The 18929-nt window shown below is 36.9% G+C and overlaps 1 protein-coding gene across 15 annotated transcripts in view; it reads left to right on the top strand.

The window, feature by feature from the left end:
• Positions 1-18929, top strand: part of CASK (calcium/calmodulin dependent serine protein kinase) — a 314683-nt gene that overhangs the window by 94836 nt on the left and 200918 nt on the right. For all 15 annotated transcript variants that reach the window (XM_064483255.1, XM_064483254.1, XM_064483258.1 and 12 more), the window contains one exon: positions 15085-15190. In XM_064483255.1, the coding sequence (XP_064339325.1) occupies positions 15085-15190 (106 nt within the window). The remainder of the gene's footprint in view (positions 1-15084; positions 15191-18929) is intronic.

The following is an 18929-nucleotide window of genomic DNA, read 5'->3' on the forward strand; positions in this document are numbered from 1 at the left end:
AACTACCTGTAAGAGAAAATGAAAGTGGAGGGAGCCAAAGGAGGCTAGGAGAGCCATCACAGATTATGCAGGTCTGATTCCTGTGGAGGAGAAAGGATAGGAAAAAAACTTAGACTAAGGTGCTGTTCCAAGAAAGTTTTGGTGAGGCCTATTGGGAGTCCTTGAGCCATTGTGGGCCATCTGAGTCCCTTATCTTGTAATAATGAGCCTACCTTAGTAGTCCTGCTGCTTTTAGTCACTGGCTGAGAGTAGCTTGTGGGAAGCATGGTGTTGATGGGAACACAGTGACGGATTCATAGTGCTGAACCTGGGATTGTCAGTTGTTCACAGACCTGGAGTCAGAGATTGAAGGTCACATCTTAATGGCTGCCACATTTGGTATTTCAGCTTTCTCTGATCTGCTAACTTTGTCCATTTACTTTCTGCTAGCTAGGATTTTGTTTACTTACCTACTGTGCTTCTGCCTCGTTACCTCTCACTCTCTTTATCTTTGTGGGTCTATGTCTTTTTAATACGTTTACTGAAATATTAGTTGGGCTTCAAGAGGTAGAAGAGAAATGCATGTATTTAGACCACCATGTTTAAATGGAAGTATTGGTTTATTTATTCAAGCAGTTAAATTGTGATTCTCTAAATTATTATAAGCATTTATGTATTATATTGTATGAGTCTCTGGTTACTGTCTCCTACAATATAGCCCTCTGTGGTCACATAGCGATCACCATTTGAAACTTTCTGGGAGCAAGAAGGGCAAAGGATAAAGATATAAGCAGGGGCCAGTTCACAGTGGTTCTTATTCTTCATTGTGCAGAAGAATTGTGGGGGAGGGGGCTGAGGGTGGTGCTTATTAAAAGCACTGGTTGATCTTTGGGCTGCTTTTCTCAGCAAGTCCAGTCTACTAGGTAAGGGTATAGCCCAGGAACCTCTTTTTAAAAAGTGCCATAATGATTCTGAAAAGCTCCAAATGGACCAGGAAGCCATGTTTAAGGGGAATGAGGTTTAAGTGTGGGGTAAGGGAACTGTAGTCAGATATGATTGCATTTTCATTTTAGGAAGAACTCTGACTATAATATGAAGATGAGGTTTGAGGGCTTTTCCAGTAATCTAGACAAGATAAATGATAGTCTCAACTAACTCCCAAGTGGCAGTTGGGATGGACAAAGAAACAGATTCATGAACTCTTAAAAAATAGAATCAGATAACCTGGTTAGTATTTGAATATCTTCTACATGGGAGGTTTGTTTTCTCCCAAATTATTTGTTTATTCAGTTTTTATATCAGTAAATTTTTTCAGCTCTTTTATGTCTCTCCTCTCCTTATGGTACTCCCATTATGCGTATGTTAGTGTGTTAAAGGAGTCTCACATTTCTCTGAGGCTCTGTTCATTTTTTCTTCATAAATCTTTTTTCCTCTGTATTCTTCAGATTGTATAATCTCTGTCAATCTGTCTTCAAGTTTGCTCGTTCTTCTGCCAGCTCAAATCTACTTTTGAGCCCCGTTAATAAATTTTTCATTTGGGTTATTGTTCTTCTAACTGTAGAATATAAATTTTGTTCTTTTTTATAATTTCTTTCTCTACTGATGTTCTGTATTTGATGAGACATTGTCATAACACCTTCCTTTAATTCTTTAAGCATGAATTTCCTTTAGTTCTATGAATATGTTTCTAATAGCTGCTTTGAAGTTTTTTCTCCTAAGTCCAACATCTGGGCTCCCTCAAAAGCAATTTCTATTTTCTGCTATTTAAAAAAAACCTGTACAGAGGTCACACTTTCCTGTTTTTTGCATGTCTCTTAACTTTTTTGTTATAGCAGCTCTGGATACTAATACTCCTCCCTCATCACAGGGCTTGTTATTCTTGTTTACTTGTTTATTTGTTTAGTGATTTGCTGGACTTTAGTGCAACTTCTGATGTCTCTTTTCAGAGGGAGCAGCCTTGGGCATGTGCACAACCTTCCTGACCATTAGGAATGAATGGCTTTAACTGGGCTTTCTTTGACTGTTGCTTCCCCTGATCACATTAAGGTGATCTACCTCTGTTGGTATCACACTATACTAATTGCTAGTAATTGCTATATTGTTTTTGATAATTCTCTGTGGTACAACTTGCTCCATATTCTGATCCAATTAAAGTTGGGACCCTTGTCAGGTACAGGGTTTGCTAGTCTGTGAGGCTTGCTATACTGGCCCCTGAGCAGAATCTCTGCTATGGAGCAAGAGCTGGGGGAAAGGGTAACTCACTCCTCACTGGCTGTTCTGCCCAGATCCTCCCTATGGAGCAAGGCTATGTGGGTTTTCTTGGAGCAGGGAGCATGAACTGGTGCTCCCTCCTGGGTGCTACTGCCACTCAATCTGGAGCTTCCACACCCAAAGCCAGGGAGGATGACATCTGCCGTTGTTCACCAGGTGCTAAATGTACTTTGACTAGTTCTGACTAGAAGTTGACGGAGATGGGAGCTGCCACTCGGCTGCCAAGATCACCTCTGTAGCTCCCCTGCAGCAGTCTTTACTGGCTGCCCCACCCAGACAACCTGGATTTAGCTGGAGTTTTGGGTGGGGAATAGGTGCTGCAATCCAGCTTCTACCACTGACTCGATATAGGCCTTCCACATCATGGAACTGTGGAAAATGGGATCTGCCGGTGTTCATGAGCTGCAGAGTCCCCCCACATAGCTCTTCTGCCTCAAAGAGCTGAACTGCACACAGCGGCCGAGCCCCTTAGAACAGCTCTTCCGGAGGGCGGAGCTGTGGCCACAGCCTCTGTTGTTCTTAGTGAGTTTCTGAAGATTTTATTGAATAAGTGCTTCTCAGTTTCTTGTAAGCCTTTTGATCAATCTCCAGAGGCTTTGAATGACTGTTAATTTTGACCAGCTAAATATATGTCTCCCGGGGGGCGGGGGTGGTTTCCCTGCGCTCACATAGCCATTCCAGAAGCCCTGCCTAGTTATTTTATTTTTAATGATTCTGCACCTTATAGCAAACTAGCTTTTCAAAAATATAATCAGGTGACTTCAATTGAAAGGACCAAACTGAGATTTTTTTGGAAAGGAATTATGATTTTCTTACTGAAATTTGCCCTTATTGAACTTTGAGACTTTATATTTCAACTTTTGGAAGTAATACAGAAATAGCTTACCTATAAAGTTCACCTTCGGAATTGAGTAGTTGTAGACCTAAGAAGCAGTATAGCGAGTGTTCAGAGCGTAGGTACTGGGGCCAGACTGCCTGGGATCAGATCCTGGCTCTTCAGTTTTACTAGTTCTGTGGGTGAGTTCCTCAACTGCTATCCGCCTCAGCCGAGACATGAGTGTCACCTACCTCTTAGGGTTCTTATGAGGGTTAAGTGAGTCTACACATCTAATATAGAGCCTGACTCATAGTAATCACTCAGACAGTGTTAGGTGATGGTTATTGCTGTTGTTAGACATGTCAAAGGCAAATAATCATCTCATCTTTGTATTATATCATCAAGACCAATAATACTATTGTTTATAGCTGAGGATCTTGGAGATATTATTGGTCTAATGAACTATAATATGATCTTTAGTGTCCTCTAGTGGAAAAAAAATTAGATGTGCTCTTTTCATAAACCTGCTTCTTTTGTAATTGTGATCATTTAAGCTAATACAGTTACTCTTGAATAATTAACCAAAGACAAAATCCACATATATAAATGGACTTAAGAAATTGTTAAAATTTACATGAAACTTTAGATCTTAAGTCCTTTCAAGACAAGACTTTTTTGGCTATGTAATTTATAATATTAAATAACATAGTACATACACTATACAGTGATGTAGAAATGTTAGGCATAATTACTTTTGTTTAAAGCCAGTGTACTCAGTAGTGGGAGTGCCTTGCAGTTTTTCACTTGAAGTCATGGTAATACAATATAGAGAATAACATTAGCACCCAGTTATCTGCATATAGTTGGCATTTTTTTTGTCATTCTCTGAAAATGCTTTGGTCAGTACATATGTGCTATCTGGAGTAGATTGCCTCAAATTTTGGACATTTTTAGATTCCTCTTCCAGTAGCATATAGGGCAGCAGAAAGATTGCTACACTGAGAATCAGACACCTGAGTTCATCTTCCAGTTGTGCTGTCAGCTGGCTGTGTGACTTCAAGCATGTCATTTGTCTTCCTAGGGCCTCATTTTCTTTATGAGTGAAATGTGAGGCTGGAGAAGAGCATGAGACAATGCCTCCCTTAATGTCCCATTTCTCACACTCTCTGATTCAGTGATGCATATACACTGATGTGAAACAGAAGATGTAATAGATGTTGGTCAAGTGAGTTCTTTGTGCTGGGTGCAGCAGAGTTGGCAGGAGTGTAAATCCCCAGCAGTGGTTTGGGAAATGCTGAGATACTGAGGTGTGTAGATCACAGCAGGGTATGCCTACTCAGCTGGGGAGATTGTTAAGGAGAACTTTGAAGCAAAAGTGTGAGTAGAATTTTGATGAGTTGGGGTTTACCAGCATAGAGGGAAGCATACAGAGCATCAAACAGAGGGAGCAGCATTTTCAAGAGCACAGAGAGCATGGGTGGTGGAGGGGGTGTTGCAGAAGCTCCAGGTAGTTCAGGATGGGGTCAGGGAGGATGATGGGAGAAGTTAGAAAGGAATATAATATGTGTGACATCCTTAAAAAAAGAAAGGAAGAAAGGAAATGAACCAAAATTACTTGACCAAGAAGTAAGAGAACTAGGTTCCATTTCCAATTATGTTGCTAAATAGTTCAATGGAACCCAGTTAAGTTGTTTAAATTAAATCCTTTTTGGAAGGCTTTCCAGGAGGAGCTGAGGCATTATAATGTCTTGGTATATAGAATGGAGAGCAATGAAGGTTTTTGGAGTAATATGGTAATCCCTGTTTTAGAGTAACTCTATGGTAACAGTTGCATGAGTAGAACAAGAAGAAGGAACTAGAGGCAAAGAAATCCATTAAAAGATCTTTACTGTGATCCAGACAGGAATCCCTGAGGGCTGAAACTAGGGTAAGTGCAGTAAGGGGCAGATTGTTTTGACAGGTGTCGCAGAAATAGAATGGACAGGTTTTGGCAACTGCAGATAGAAAGTGGAGAAGGAGGAGGAGTTGGTGTGAGAATGACTCCAAGGGCTGCCTAGAAGGATAATGATGCTGATAGTCAGTAGGCCACACACGTGCAGCTGTGTGGATTCTGTTTTACTTTTTTTTTTTTAACCAGTGTCATTATTAGACACTTCAACTATACCTGCTTTTTACTTGTTTTCAAATAATTCTTTGGTCAACTTCAGATTCAGTTCCTTATGAGCTATATTACATGGTTTCCAAAATGTAGATGAAAAACTTCAATGTAAGAGTAGGTTTAGAACTATGTAGCAGTGTGGTTTGGTAATTGGATGGTCACATTGTCAGCTTCTTGTCATTAAACTTGGTTTGATTGACATTTGGTAAAGGTAGGAAAGAATTATTTCCACCAAAAATGATCACAGGGAAAAGAAACAAAACTTACCGTGCACATGCTCTGTGTCATGCACCACGGCAAGCACTTTAACACACTTTATTAAATCATCCAAGGCTGGCTACAACCAATATGGGGGCTATTCTCTTATTCTCCATTTTATAGATGAGGAAGCTGATGATCAAGGTTATACAGCTACTAAGTGATGGTGGCAAGGTGTAAAGACAGGCCTTCTGACTACAAATTTGTTGCTCTATTATATCATAACTGCCTCCTGGCAGAAGAGTATTAGCATTTGAAAGGATAAGTGCCAGATCTGTGGAAATAGGGGACCAACCATCCGGGTTTGCCTGGGACTGAGGGCAGGTTCTTGGGACACAGAACTTTCAGTGCTGCAACAAGGAAGTCCTGGGCAAACCAAGATGCATTGGTACCCTTTCTGGAGAAGTCACTTACATGAAATAAACCATTATCTAGAATGACCTAGGTAAGGTATTGATTGTATTTGTTTCCCATAGTACTGAGGTATGAATTAGGCCTTTTGTTACTAAGTGAGCAATGGTTCTGAAGTGAAGAGGGATTAAGGCCCTTCCTGACTTCGTTCTACTTGTTTTCACTGGCTCTGCCTTGCTGGGATTGCACTCAGCTGTGTGTGGATCAGCCTCTGCTTCCATTCCAGTTTTTAAGGAAACTTTTACCCATTCCAAGTCTGATGAAATGGCAAAAGAGCTATTGAGAAAAAAGTCAAGAAAAAGAGCAGGTGATACACTCTTTAAAGAGTAAGGGAATATATTTTCTGGTGTTCAACCTTAACCAACAGGGAAAACCCTTAGCATAAATGTAATATATGTGTATTTTATGTGTGTAAATATTGTACTCTAATAAGTAAACAATTTATATTGTTTTGATATCAAGATGGGAAACAGAAAATTGGGCCACATGAAATGTCCCCAAGAGAACTTTCTGAAATTTTTCAAAAGAGGAAGAAAAGCGCACTTTATGATAGTTTCATGTATCTCACACAGCAAAGTGCTAGGCTTGGTGTCAAAGCTAAAATGATGTGAGGGTTATACTTACGTTTTTTAATCTAAGTAATGGTAATTCTCAAATTGTGCCCATCATATAGCTGTACAGAGAAGCGCTAGCTTCTATGGTTTCCAGTCTCATCAGTCAGCGCTCCTGTGGCCTCCATGACATGGATTAGATGATTATCTGTCATGATCTGGGTCCTTGGGCATCAATATCTAGATCAGCCCCTTAGGCTTTTGTGCCTCCCTTAAATTTTACTGCAAAATCCTTATCACTGTCTATCACTTTAACAGATTTATAAAATGGTTTCTAGCCCCAAATAACTTAAAAATTGCTGATTTAGATCGCTGCCATATTTTCTGATAGTTAAGTACACTACCTCCTGGTTTTGTAGAAAAGATTAAATGAAGATAGTTTATCCTGAGGGCAAAGCAGTATATTATTTACTTAAAATTTTATTAAAACAAGGAGAAATATGGCCTCTTCAGAATTCCCTGTGTTTCCTTTAGTCCAGAGTTTCACCGTATACAAAAAGCATCCTCTCCTCTCTGCCACTTTCAGCTACTATCACTGATTCTAGTACTACTCTTTGAAGCTACTTGATTACTTTTTTTTAAATTAAGATTACAGGGCAAACTAAATTACACATACCTCTTAGCCACTTGCAGCTATCCATATAAATCTGGATTTAGGCAGTGGACCACCAAAATAAAGTAATTTGGTGGTTGAGGCCATGAGTCTGAGGGGTTATGCATAATCCCTGATTTCCAGTTGTTATTTATCAAAACAATCAGCTAATTGTTTTTAATTGATCCTTTTCAAAGTGTCACACACTGGGACTTTTTTTTTTTTTTTTTTTACTATAAATATGTTTTTTACTATCATGAGATATATTGACAAAAAGATTCTACTTCTGGATGGGGAAAACCCATATTATTATTATTAAAATTTAATGGTAGTTATTTCACCATGCTATAGAGAATCTCAGCTTCAGTCATTTAAAAAAAATTCATGTATTAAAACACTACAAATTGCTTTCTGAGGAGAATTTTGGTCCTGCTGGCAGTATTTCCTGAGCTGGCCCCATCCTGGAGGAAGAAGGTGTGAGGGCAGATGGGTAGTAAGGAAGCCTAGCCTGCCACTTACTCCTGTTGAACTCCTCAGCTGGAAATAAATAAAAATAAAAGGTAAATGCAGGTATCCTTCGCTTTGTGACAGTTCACTTTACGACACTTTGCTTTTTACAAAACACCTGTATTAGTACCTGTTTTCACTAACTGAAAGAAATCTGAAGAGGATTTTCACTTTTATGAAAAAAGATAATTACTTCTTCACCTTATGCCGTTTAGACTTACGAAAGTTTTCATAGAAACTCTCTACTTTTGAATGGGGGGTGGTGGGGGACTCTGTATAGATAACTTGTATTTTACACTTTCTTAATTATGTTAATGTGAATAACTTTTTTTACTTAGACATATTGAATTCCTGTCTTACTGCGATTACAAAACTTTTTAAAACTTTATTCAATAAAAATTTATGCACAATAAAAGGAACCTATTTAAGTGTACAGTCCAGTGAGTTTTAATATATTTACAATGAGTTTAAATGTATACACTCTATCATCCCACAAAGTTCCTTCAGCTCCTAACATGTATGTTCTTTTAAGACTTTAATATTGAAAAATAATTGAGGCATAAACTGGTATTTCTCCAATTTTCTTTTATAAAGTTAGGAGTACCATTTTGAAATAGATGTCTGATTTTTATAATAGTAAAATGCCTCCATGTTTCTCCCTTTTTGTAAAGCTTTTTTGGTTTACATTTCCTAAAATGAAAACCAACAGAAGAATTGTGCCTTGTAGAGATGTTTAGAACATTGTGTTTCTACTTGTATCATGTGTAAAATATGGTCTTAATAATGGTCATTCATATATTTGAGAAAAACCCTAATGCTGGAACTTTATGTGATTTGCATTTCAGTCATTTCTGCTTTTCCCTTTTATCCATATAATAAACATCTTTCTATTTTTATTAGTTGAGTCTAAAACAGATTTTCACCAAATTTACGGTAGAGTAACTCCTTGAATAGATGACTCAGAATTATATCCTTTAAGGGACAAATCATTTGGTTTTTTTTAACCTAATGCTGGCTCTTATCTACAGAAAGTTTTTAAGCAAATGCTCTTCTTTCAGGACATTTTAACACCTCAGGAGATAAATATTAGTAAAGATCATTGAATTGGTCACCTCTAATCTTTATTAATATCTAATTACTAAGCTCAGTGACCTATAGTACTTCAGTATCGATTAAGAGTGACCTGGAGTTTTTTTTTTTTAATATGTCTCCAGAAAGTAAATGACACTTTAGATAATTATTTACGAAACTCATCCTAATGAAGAGTGAACAGGGAGACAAGTAGTTCTTACAGTAATTAGCTTTGTTATATTTTACAGTTGATAGTTTTTGATAATACATCAAATATAGTGTTGAATTTAGTTTGAATTTGGTGTTCAACGGGGCAGACTGCTTTAATATCAGAAATGAAAATTCTTTGGGAAATATTACCAAAACCCCATTAATTTGTAAATGCTTACTGTAGTTGATTGACCTCTAACTAATATATTTGCCTATTTAAGAACAAATTTTTTATCAAACATTCTCAATTAATGGTATGTTGCTTCCTTTCTCTATTCACCTTACAGATGAGATTTTAGGCCATAAGACTGTTTTAAATGGGCAAGAATTCAAAGAAATTAGAAGCTGCTTGGATTTCTCTTTGTATATGAAAAAAGATAATAAAATGTGGTAGTAAAATGTGTAAAAAGATCAAAGAAATAATGAGTTTGCTGTTAACCCAGATTTGTGTGTGGTCCTGTCTGGGCCTCTGGTCATCCACTAGTTGAGAGGGTCAGCTTTCTTGATTTATAGGAAGATAGCCTCATTAAAGCCAACCTGACCTGTGTTATTGCCAAAGGCAGCTGGGATCTTTAGTCTTCAAAGTGGTTATTAGATAAAGGTGGAACTCGGCAACAGAATTTGTCTCTGCTGCTATAATCCTTCCAAGGTTCTGCTTGGATCCCTTTCTTAAAATATTATATGGTCATTAATTTCAGCACACCAAGGAAAAAATGTTGAGTCAGTAATGACTTTCATTTACTTATTTTGTTATTAGTATTGATTCAAATGAACACATTAATACTTGTCCTAATTGTTTTTTTTAATTGAAGTATAGTTAGTTATATGTCAGTTTCTGGTGTACAGCACAGTGTCCTAAGTCATGCATATACATGCATATTCTTTTTCATTAAAGGTTATTACAAAATATTGAATATAGTTTCCTGTGCCATACAGAAGAAATTTGTTTTTTAATGTATTTTATATATAGTGACTAACATTTGCAAATCTCAAACTCCCAAATTTATCTCTTCCCACCCCCTTTCCCCCAGGAACCATAATATTGTTTACTATGTCTGCAAGTCTGTTTCTGTTTTGTAGATGAGTTCATTAGTGTCCTCTTTTTTTTCTTGTTTTAGATTCCATATATGAGTGATATCATATGGCATTTTTCTTTCTGTTTCTGATTTACTTCACTTAGAATGATAATCTCTAGGTCCATCCATGGTGCTGCAAATGGCATTATTTTATTCTTTTTTACGGCTGAGCAGTATTCCTAATTATTTCTATGACTAGATTAGAACTTCTTTATGTGCACTTGGAGCCTGGGTCAGCTCTTAGTGAATTTTAACATTGAGTTTCTAACACAACTTGGAAATTCTTTGGACACGAATAAGAATACTTATATATATATATGTCAGGAAATGATCAGTGTCTAATTTCTGATCATCACTGATGACAGTGCAGCAGAAATAAGCTGGTTTTGTAGCAGTCCGGGTAGCTTGTCACCCAAGTCAGTATTACCGCATTAGCACTGTTCTGTGACTGGATCTTAAGGGCACATGTATAAACTATGCAGCCCCACGAGCTGTTGTGTTATGATGTAGAGAGCACTGGACTCCACTTATTAGATCTGCTTCCCCTCCTTGCTAGTTGTGTGATCTCAACAACTTACCTCGCTGAACCCGAGCCTCAGTGAAGTGAAACCTCAGTGAAGTGAAACCTCTGTAAAGTGAAACTAGATATATTTACCTCGCAGGGTTATTATAATTATTAAATGAGGACATACAGAGAGACAAACTCCCAAGTGTTACACTGCACAGTCTAAGGTCATTCGCTAAATTCTGAAGTGTCCAAAGGGCTACTGTACAATGGATGTTGACTACCCTTTGCGTGTTTGGTAGATTAAGAAGATAAAATAATTTAAAACTACTGAACAAGTGAAGGATTTCAATTAACAATAGTGAAGAAATTTCAGATTTAGTTTTTAAGTGATGGATTTGGGTTATTAAACACTGTAGAGTTTCCTTCTATAGAAGTTTTTGTTTAAAAAAAAGCTGTTTGAGTTTAGATTCTTTTTGGAATGACTGAATGACTTTACAAATAATTGTGTAAGTCATGCAGAAGAACTCACAATTGGAAGAGGATAAGAATCAAAGCAAGTCAGTTTATCCACAGCTGCACCATTCCAATTTGGTAGCCACTAGCCACATGTGGCTATTGAGCTCTTAAAATATGACTGCTCCTAGTTGAGATGTGTAAGTGTAAAACACACTGGATCGCAAAACTTAGTACGAAAAGAGAATGTAACATATTTCATTAATACTTTTTAATGTGATTATATGTTGAAATAATAATACTTTGGGTATTACTGGATTGCATGAGATATGTTAAAATAAATTTCTCCTGTTTCTTTTTACTTTTCTAATGTGGCTACTAAAATTTTTTAAATTATATATGTGGTTCACATTATATTTCTTTTGGATGGTGCTGATCTAAATCCTTATTGAGTGATTCTGGGAAAGCTAACTCTTAAATTTGACCTTTAAAGCTTAGCTATTGTGGTTGAGATAGCTACTCCAGTGTTAAGAATGTCAGAAAGCATTCCTTTCTTCAGCCACATTTGTAAATACCCAACTTATATTTGACCCTTGGTCAAATTAGTCTGTTATAGAATCATGACACTCTGAAAGTAGCATCTGACTTTTAAAAGATAGCATGAAGAATTCTCCTATTGCAATAACAACTAATAGTAAAATGAATAATAAATACTTTTCAGGAAAAAATCTTTTTAAAACAGACTACCTACAACAACTTTCTTAACTCTCCCTTATTTGAGGGACAGAATAAAAGGTAGACCCGGGAGGGCACAGTTATTGTTCTACTGTTGTTGGACAGCCCAAATGTCTTAGGAAACTGGTAGGAGGAGTGGTTTTCAAGCCGTATATACGTGGGTTGATTCAGTTTAGGTGTGTTTCTCCAGTTTTGGTCAGAAGATCAAATATTACTTTCCATATTACTAGTGCCCCCTTTTAAAAGGAAATAAATTGATGAAATATAGGCACATAGTTAAACATAAGGGCACTAAATATAGAAATAGATTATTTTTTAATCTTTTAAAATTTCCCTGAAAAAATACAAAATGAATAATAAATGAACAAGTGGAAAGAGTTCCCAGTTACTATAGATAAAGCAGCACTTCAAAATAGCCATGATAACTGTGGGTCAGGTCACTCACAGGAATGTTCTGTGCTCGTATCTCTAAACAGTCAGATAATCACAACTTCACATCATTATTATCACCTACTTTCACATTCCTTCCTACTCTGCTTCATGAGCTGATTTGTAGGAAAATACTAGTTTTTGTTTGCTATATCAGCAAGGAATTAATAGCACTTAATACATACATCTTTCACATTCACATCTAAAAATAAATGTTTTGAGTTTAACATTCTTGGAATCTATAGTTTGAATCCATATATAGTGCATTTGTGTTTTTTAAATTGTGATTTTTCTATTGGGACTATTTAATATATCCATTTAATTGATACTTGGATTATGGAAAATGTGCCACAATTATCCTAGACGTAAGCTATCTTTTGCATTTTTGCCCTTATAATTTCAAATACATTTTTATGTTGTTAGTTTTGTGCTGTTCAATCAGTGTTTGGATTTTAGTCCCTGAAATGTCAGATCCAGTGACACTTAAATTGTTTTAATCTTTGAAGGCAGGGTCCCCAGCAATCCTGCCTTCATTTTGAAGATGGGTAAAGTGATAAGAGACTATACCAGGGGCATGTTCAACCGTATACCAAGCAGAAATGTGTGTGTCAAATGGAGGGGTCTTTAGAGCATCCATTTCTATGTATGATCTTTCAGTATAACAAATGTGCACATCACAAATGGTGAATATGGGAGTTGAAACACACTGTAGTTACACCAAAGGGGCAAAATTAAAAATAAACTGAAAACAGGAGAAACGACCAGCTTTCATTGTGGCAAGCACTAAGTCTCTGTTCACTCCTTGACTCCAATATCAGAACATTGAATTAAAATCAGACTTTTATCAGAATAGAAAAAAAAATGGAAAGAGAGAAACTTAAGGTGAAAACAGAAGGTGTGAAAAGGGTGACTTCTAATAAAATGAGAAGCTGGGGATTAACAAAGAAATGAGTAATAAAGCTCCTAAACTTTTCATAGACTCAGGAGGGCGAACAATCTTGAAGGGAGAGAAAAAACTGTGCAGGCATCTGATTTACGCTGTCTGGCTTGAGCCTGGTGCTCCAGCGCACTTGTCAGAAACTTTCCTCAGAGTTATGACTTCCCAGCGCAGAAGCCACACCTAACTCACACCTCTCCTCTCCTGGAGCTGGAGACCATCTTTCATGCGCCTCGCATCTCTTCCTTCCCAGTGAGCACTGAGCCCTCCAGCGCTGCATTCCACGCCGTCCCTTCACGTCCATTTTCCCATTTGACTCTTGCCGCTGCCCTCTGAAGTTGATTTAGTAGACGATGCAGGTCCTGCATCACCTGTCACCTTCCCCATTTCATTTGCCATGAGCAAGGCGTTTGTAGAGGTTAGCAGTCAGCTGGCAAGTGGTAGTCATAGAGGCCGGACTGGCACCAAGTTTTCTGACTCCAGATCGTATGGGCTTTTCATTACTGCCACTTACAAACATAGAGAGCGTTCCCTTTAAAACAACAGTAAATACAGACAAATCAAACCTGCTTTGACCCTCCTATTCTTTTCCTACTACCAGAATCCTGTCTAAACCCAGCATGGCATCATGGAAGGACTGAATTTAGAGTTAAACGGGCCAGAGCTCAAAACCTACCCCTTGTAATAGCTATGTGATCTTGAACAGATTTAAGTCTCAGTTTCCTCATTTGAAAAATACCTACCTCACAGAGTTGTTGAGACATTAAGTCACAATAACCACGTTAACTTAGACCAGTGAAAGACAGGATAAATCTAAATTTATTATTATATAATTGTCTGCATAATTATTATTATGTCTGCATATTATATATATTGTCTGCACTTTGAACCTGACCTCTCCGCAGAACTTCATCTTCTTCCTCAGAATATTAATGGTCTTTTCTGGTTGAATCTTACATCCTTTTCTCAGCCTTCTTCAACTCCAGCCTATGCCTTAATTCCCCCTATTCCCTTGACCTTCTTACTATTGTATTATTGATTCTTCTTTTCTGGTGGCTTCTCTTTTGTCTTACTTACTGACTTCTTTCCCTCACTTATACTTCATGTAAGTCTTCTAAGGTGCCTTCTGCTACCATCGTTCTTGTTAACAAGAGTAAGTTGAATTAACAAATCAGAGAGGAGACAATGTTATCTCTTCCGCTTTGTGCAATTTATCTTTAGCCTTGATTCTTCTCTACCTGTCTTCCTTCTGTTTCCAATATAAAAGTGTCCATTGGATTTTATTCATCTGCAAGCAAGTAAAACTCCAGCACTATTAATAAAGGAAGGCTTTATTTATCTTGTCGCATGTAGACATGGCAAGTGATACCTGTGCCTAAACCATTTTTGTGTGATGATGATGATTGGAATATTAACAGTTGTATTTTCCAAATAGTATTATGTAACTTACACAGTAGTCTTACCTACATTATCTGAATTTGTTCTTCAGAGTAACACTCTAGGTAGTGTCCTGAATTATCCAACCTATTTTATAGATGCTGTAAAAAAAATTCTGACTTTAATGCTGGGAGTAGGGCTTTTCCTGTTTAACCATACTATTTTTTCACCCGCTATTCCATGTAACTTCTCTGATGTGTGTTTATAAATGCTAGATTTTAGGCTATAGCATAAACATCATATTCTTATGCAATTTAGGGAAAACTAGGAAAGTAAAGTAAAATTCAAGATAGCAAATTGAGTTATTGGCTGATGAAGAGAGAGTTACACATTTTGAAACCTGATTACAAGAATTTGGGGAAAGTGTTTACTTGTGCTATTTACATTTCTTATTAATAAAATGTGACTGTATAATACATATAGATTTAAGCTGACAAAAAATATGAAAAAGTTATCTTGTCAAAGGTTTTGAAGGGTAAAGAGTTAAGCTTAGCCTAAGCGGGGGATTTCATCTCTATAGTTAGAGAAGTCTTCATGTTACCATAGATCATATCCATTCATTCATCATTCACTCTGATTGTCTTTTGATCCTACCTAACAAAATGTTATGTGTTTGTTTTGCAGATCTAAAGCGGGAAGCCAGTATCTGTCATATGCTGAAACATCCCCACATTGTAGAGTTATTGGAGACATATAGCTCAGATGGAATGCTTTACATGGTTTTTGAATTGTGAGTGTAAATTTTATTTTCTTAAGGGTTAAAGTTTTGAGCAACATCAATCTTGGATAATGCTAACGCTTTTTTTTTTTTAAACTTTAGCAATAGTTGTGAACTCATCTGTTTAGAAAGACCTAAAGTAATAAGAATAAAAGGATTATCTCATCTTAAGGTTCAAAATGACTTAGGAAGCAAAAGTTGAGCATATTCAGTTACCATCACATTTTTAGCATACTTCAAAGAAGAAGCTCAAAGAGGAAATAGAGTTCAGAAGAATAAGAGGCCCCAAAATACAAAATTCTGACCACAGGAGTCAGTAAAGGGGTGGGATGGGAGTAGAGGCCTCCATGTAGCAAGCCTATCTAGCAACTAAAAACAAGCAATAACAGACTTATCTTCTGCTTTTAATATAATCTTTTAATATAATCACCATGTTGGCATATGAAGGAAATAGGTAACAGTGTATCTTGATTTTAAAAAGGCATGTTTTTTGTCAGTAAGATGGAGAAATGGGAGCTAAGGATAGTACAATTGGCTAGTTTCACAGCTTGTTGGATGATTGTGTCCAAAGAGATTATGTAAAGCTTTATGGGATGGCATACTATTCTGTTCAAAATTTTAATCAGTGACTTTCATTAGGGTCTCTCACAAAGTGGTAATCAAGGCATTGTCCAAGGCTAAAATCATTTGAAGGCTCCACTTCTAAGCTCACTCACATGGTTGCTGGAAGCATGCTATTAAACTGAGGGCCTTGGTTCCTCATGGGCTGGTGGACCGAGGCCTCCCGAGGTTCCTCATCACTGGGCCTCTCCATGGAGCAGCTCACAACATGGCAGCTGGCTTCATCTGGCCAGCAAACAGGAGTGCAAGAGTACTAACAAGACTGAAGTCTGTCTTGTAATCTAATCTCTGAAACTTCTGCCATATTCTCTTGGTTAGAAATAAGTCACTAGATCCAGCCCACACACAAGGGCAGGGGGATTACACAGGGTGTGAATACCAGGAGATGATGGTCGCTGGGAGCCATGTCAGTAACTGTCCCCTATAGAGGCCTAGCTAATGCATTGAATATCTAGATCAAAATTTTAAAATATTTCACAAACTTGAAGCAAAGGAGCTGTGAAATAAAGATGAAGGTTTAAGACCAGTTAATTTAAATGCATTCATTCACATATGTAAGTGCAAGATCACTGTGAACTTAGTTGTAAGTGCTTTTGTGAAAAAGATGTAAACATTTTACTTAGTTGTTGCACCAGTTTTAAAAAGCCCTGAATGGACCTTCCAGCTACATTAATTAGAATTACATCATATTCAGAACTAAGCCACACTCCCAATGTATTGCACATTGCCCGTTCTCCCTGGAGTGTTCATAGTAAGCGGGACACTGCTTCCAGAAGGGGGTAGCCAGAGTGGGAAAGGCCTAGAAATGCTGTCATAGAGTCACAGCCTTCCAAAGCTTTGTTAACAAACCTGCTGAAAGATTTTTGAAAACTGTGTACCTCCACACATATCTTTCAGTTGACACGTAAAAACTTTTATTGTGAGGATATTTTCCTCAAAGCTGTAGAGCTGTAACTTTATCTCATTCAATTTATGGAAAGTGTCTGCTTTGTGACCTGAATGGCAAAGCTAGTCATCATTGTCAAACCAGTCAGCCAAATCAGACTCGCTTTCTGTCAGGAAAAAAATCTGACTTCATTTTTCAAATAAAATTGAAGTGTTAATAGACACCACTGTGACAGTCATCTTACTATTGATTTCTAATTCTAAAATAGATAAGGCTTTGCCATGAATATATTATCTGGATGAAATAAGGTGCCCCTCTCCTTCCTTTCCAAAGCTGTTCTGCTGTCATGGGTCGCTCCCTTCCTCAGTAGCTTTGCATTCCCCAGTTGTCTCTTTGAAGCTAGGCAGTCTTTTCAGGATGGGTGAGCAGTTTGTCTTTTCAGTTGGATTCATATGAGTGGAGATACGAAAGGAAAATTAGCAGACCACAGACTTGTTTTCAGAGAGACCAAATTATGGCAAATGTAGATATGGCTTAAATGCTTTAAACATATCCTAATACATGTGTCCCCTTGAAGGACTTCGAATTCTGCCAGAGATAACCTAACTCCCGTTTTGAAGACCATTTGGCATGGAAGAGCTATTGAAAAGACTAGGAGACTTTAGATACCCAAGCATCTATTGGTTTTCTTTTTCTGCTAAAAGAATCCTCAGGGCAGAAGCCCATGGTAGAACATAATGGATGTCCTCAGTTATTTGAAAGGTCATCGTGTGTACGAGGATTATATGTTTATTCAGTGTCGGGTCAGGAACTGTAAGTGGAATCAACAGGTGTCAGGTAGATTTCACCTCTAAGCAAGGAAGCCCTCCTTCATTAGACTAACTCCGTGAATGAAGCAGGCTGTCTCCATTACTCGCTAGAGTCTACCATTACTCACTGGAAGTGCTTACACTAAGCTGGATCCATCCAAGGTGCCTGAAGAAAAGATTTTAATTTTGAACTGGAGAGGGCCTCTAACATCTCTTCAAATTTTAAGATATTATCATTCTTTTTAAATCACTTTTTCTTATTTAATTTTATTGTTCAGTCAAGAAATCTGTTTCTGTCCATATTTTTATTTACTGAGAAAACTAGAAAACAGATTTTGCCATATACTACAATGAGCATAGAAAGCAAAAATTTTAAATTCACCTAAATTTCATATTTGCTGTTTATTTCAAAGGGGTCTAAGTGACAATGTAATAGAGAGAAGATGGTCCTTGGTGTCATAAAACTGTGGTTAGTATCCCAGCTCTGTCACTTTTACTAATTATGTGACTTTTTAAAGTCTTTTAACTTGAAAGTCTTCATAAAATTATGAAAACTAGATGGGAAAAATATTTGAATTCACTTCGTAAGATGGTGATGTGCTCTGCAACCGTAAGGTATTGTTTGTAGTGGGTTTCACAGGTTAGTTTTAGTTTCTCAGTGTTGAATTATATGGGATTTTATAGAGCTAATTTTGTGTCATTCAGTTATGATTGAAATAATTTATCAATGACAATATATTGAGAATTTATCAGTCACCTAATCTTGGTGTTAACCCAAATCACTGGAAAATGGCTTTCTATTTTTTTAACCTTTTATTTTGGAAAATTTCAAATAAAAAGAGAATAGTATAATGAACCTCAGTGTACCTGTCACTGAGCTTCAATAGTTATCAATATTTTACCATTCTTGTTCTGTCCTTTACTGTTGTCCTTTTTTTCCTCCTGGTTATTTCTAAAACAATATCATTTCACCTATAAATACTCCTGTTTGTATTTATAGATAAGGACTGTATGTATATGTGTGCGTATGCACATCTATTTCTCCCCCTATACATAATACTATTATTATGTCTAGCAAAATCAACAATAATTCCTTACTGTCGTGTCATATTCAGTTGATATTCAATTTTCCCTGACTGAACAGGAATTTTTAAAGCACTTATTTCTCAATTTAGAATTGTTTTATTAGCTCTAGGGGTCTGGAAGTAGATTATAAATTCACAGTTAAAATAACTTAGTTAACTATTTCTCAAAAGGGTCAGAAACAAAATAGAAATATAAAATTGTTCTTTCATATCATTCGTTTTTATAAATTTATCTCAGTAGTTGTTCTTGCCCAGTTTTTTGCATTCTCTTTGATTTCCTAAGTTTAAAACAAATGAACAAACCCCAAACCATCCATTATTGTAAGATTAAAGGTCCTGTGGATCAAAGA

Source organism: Camelus dromedarius, chromosome X (genome assembly GCF_036321535.1).
Source record: "Camelus dromedarius isolate mCamDro1 chromosome X, mCamDro1.pat, whole genome shotgun sequence".
Lineage (NCBI taxonomy): Eukaryota > Metazoa > Chordata > Mammalia > Artiodactyla > Camelidae > Camelus > Camelus dromedarius.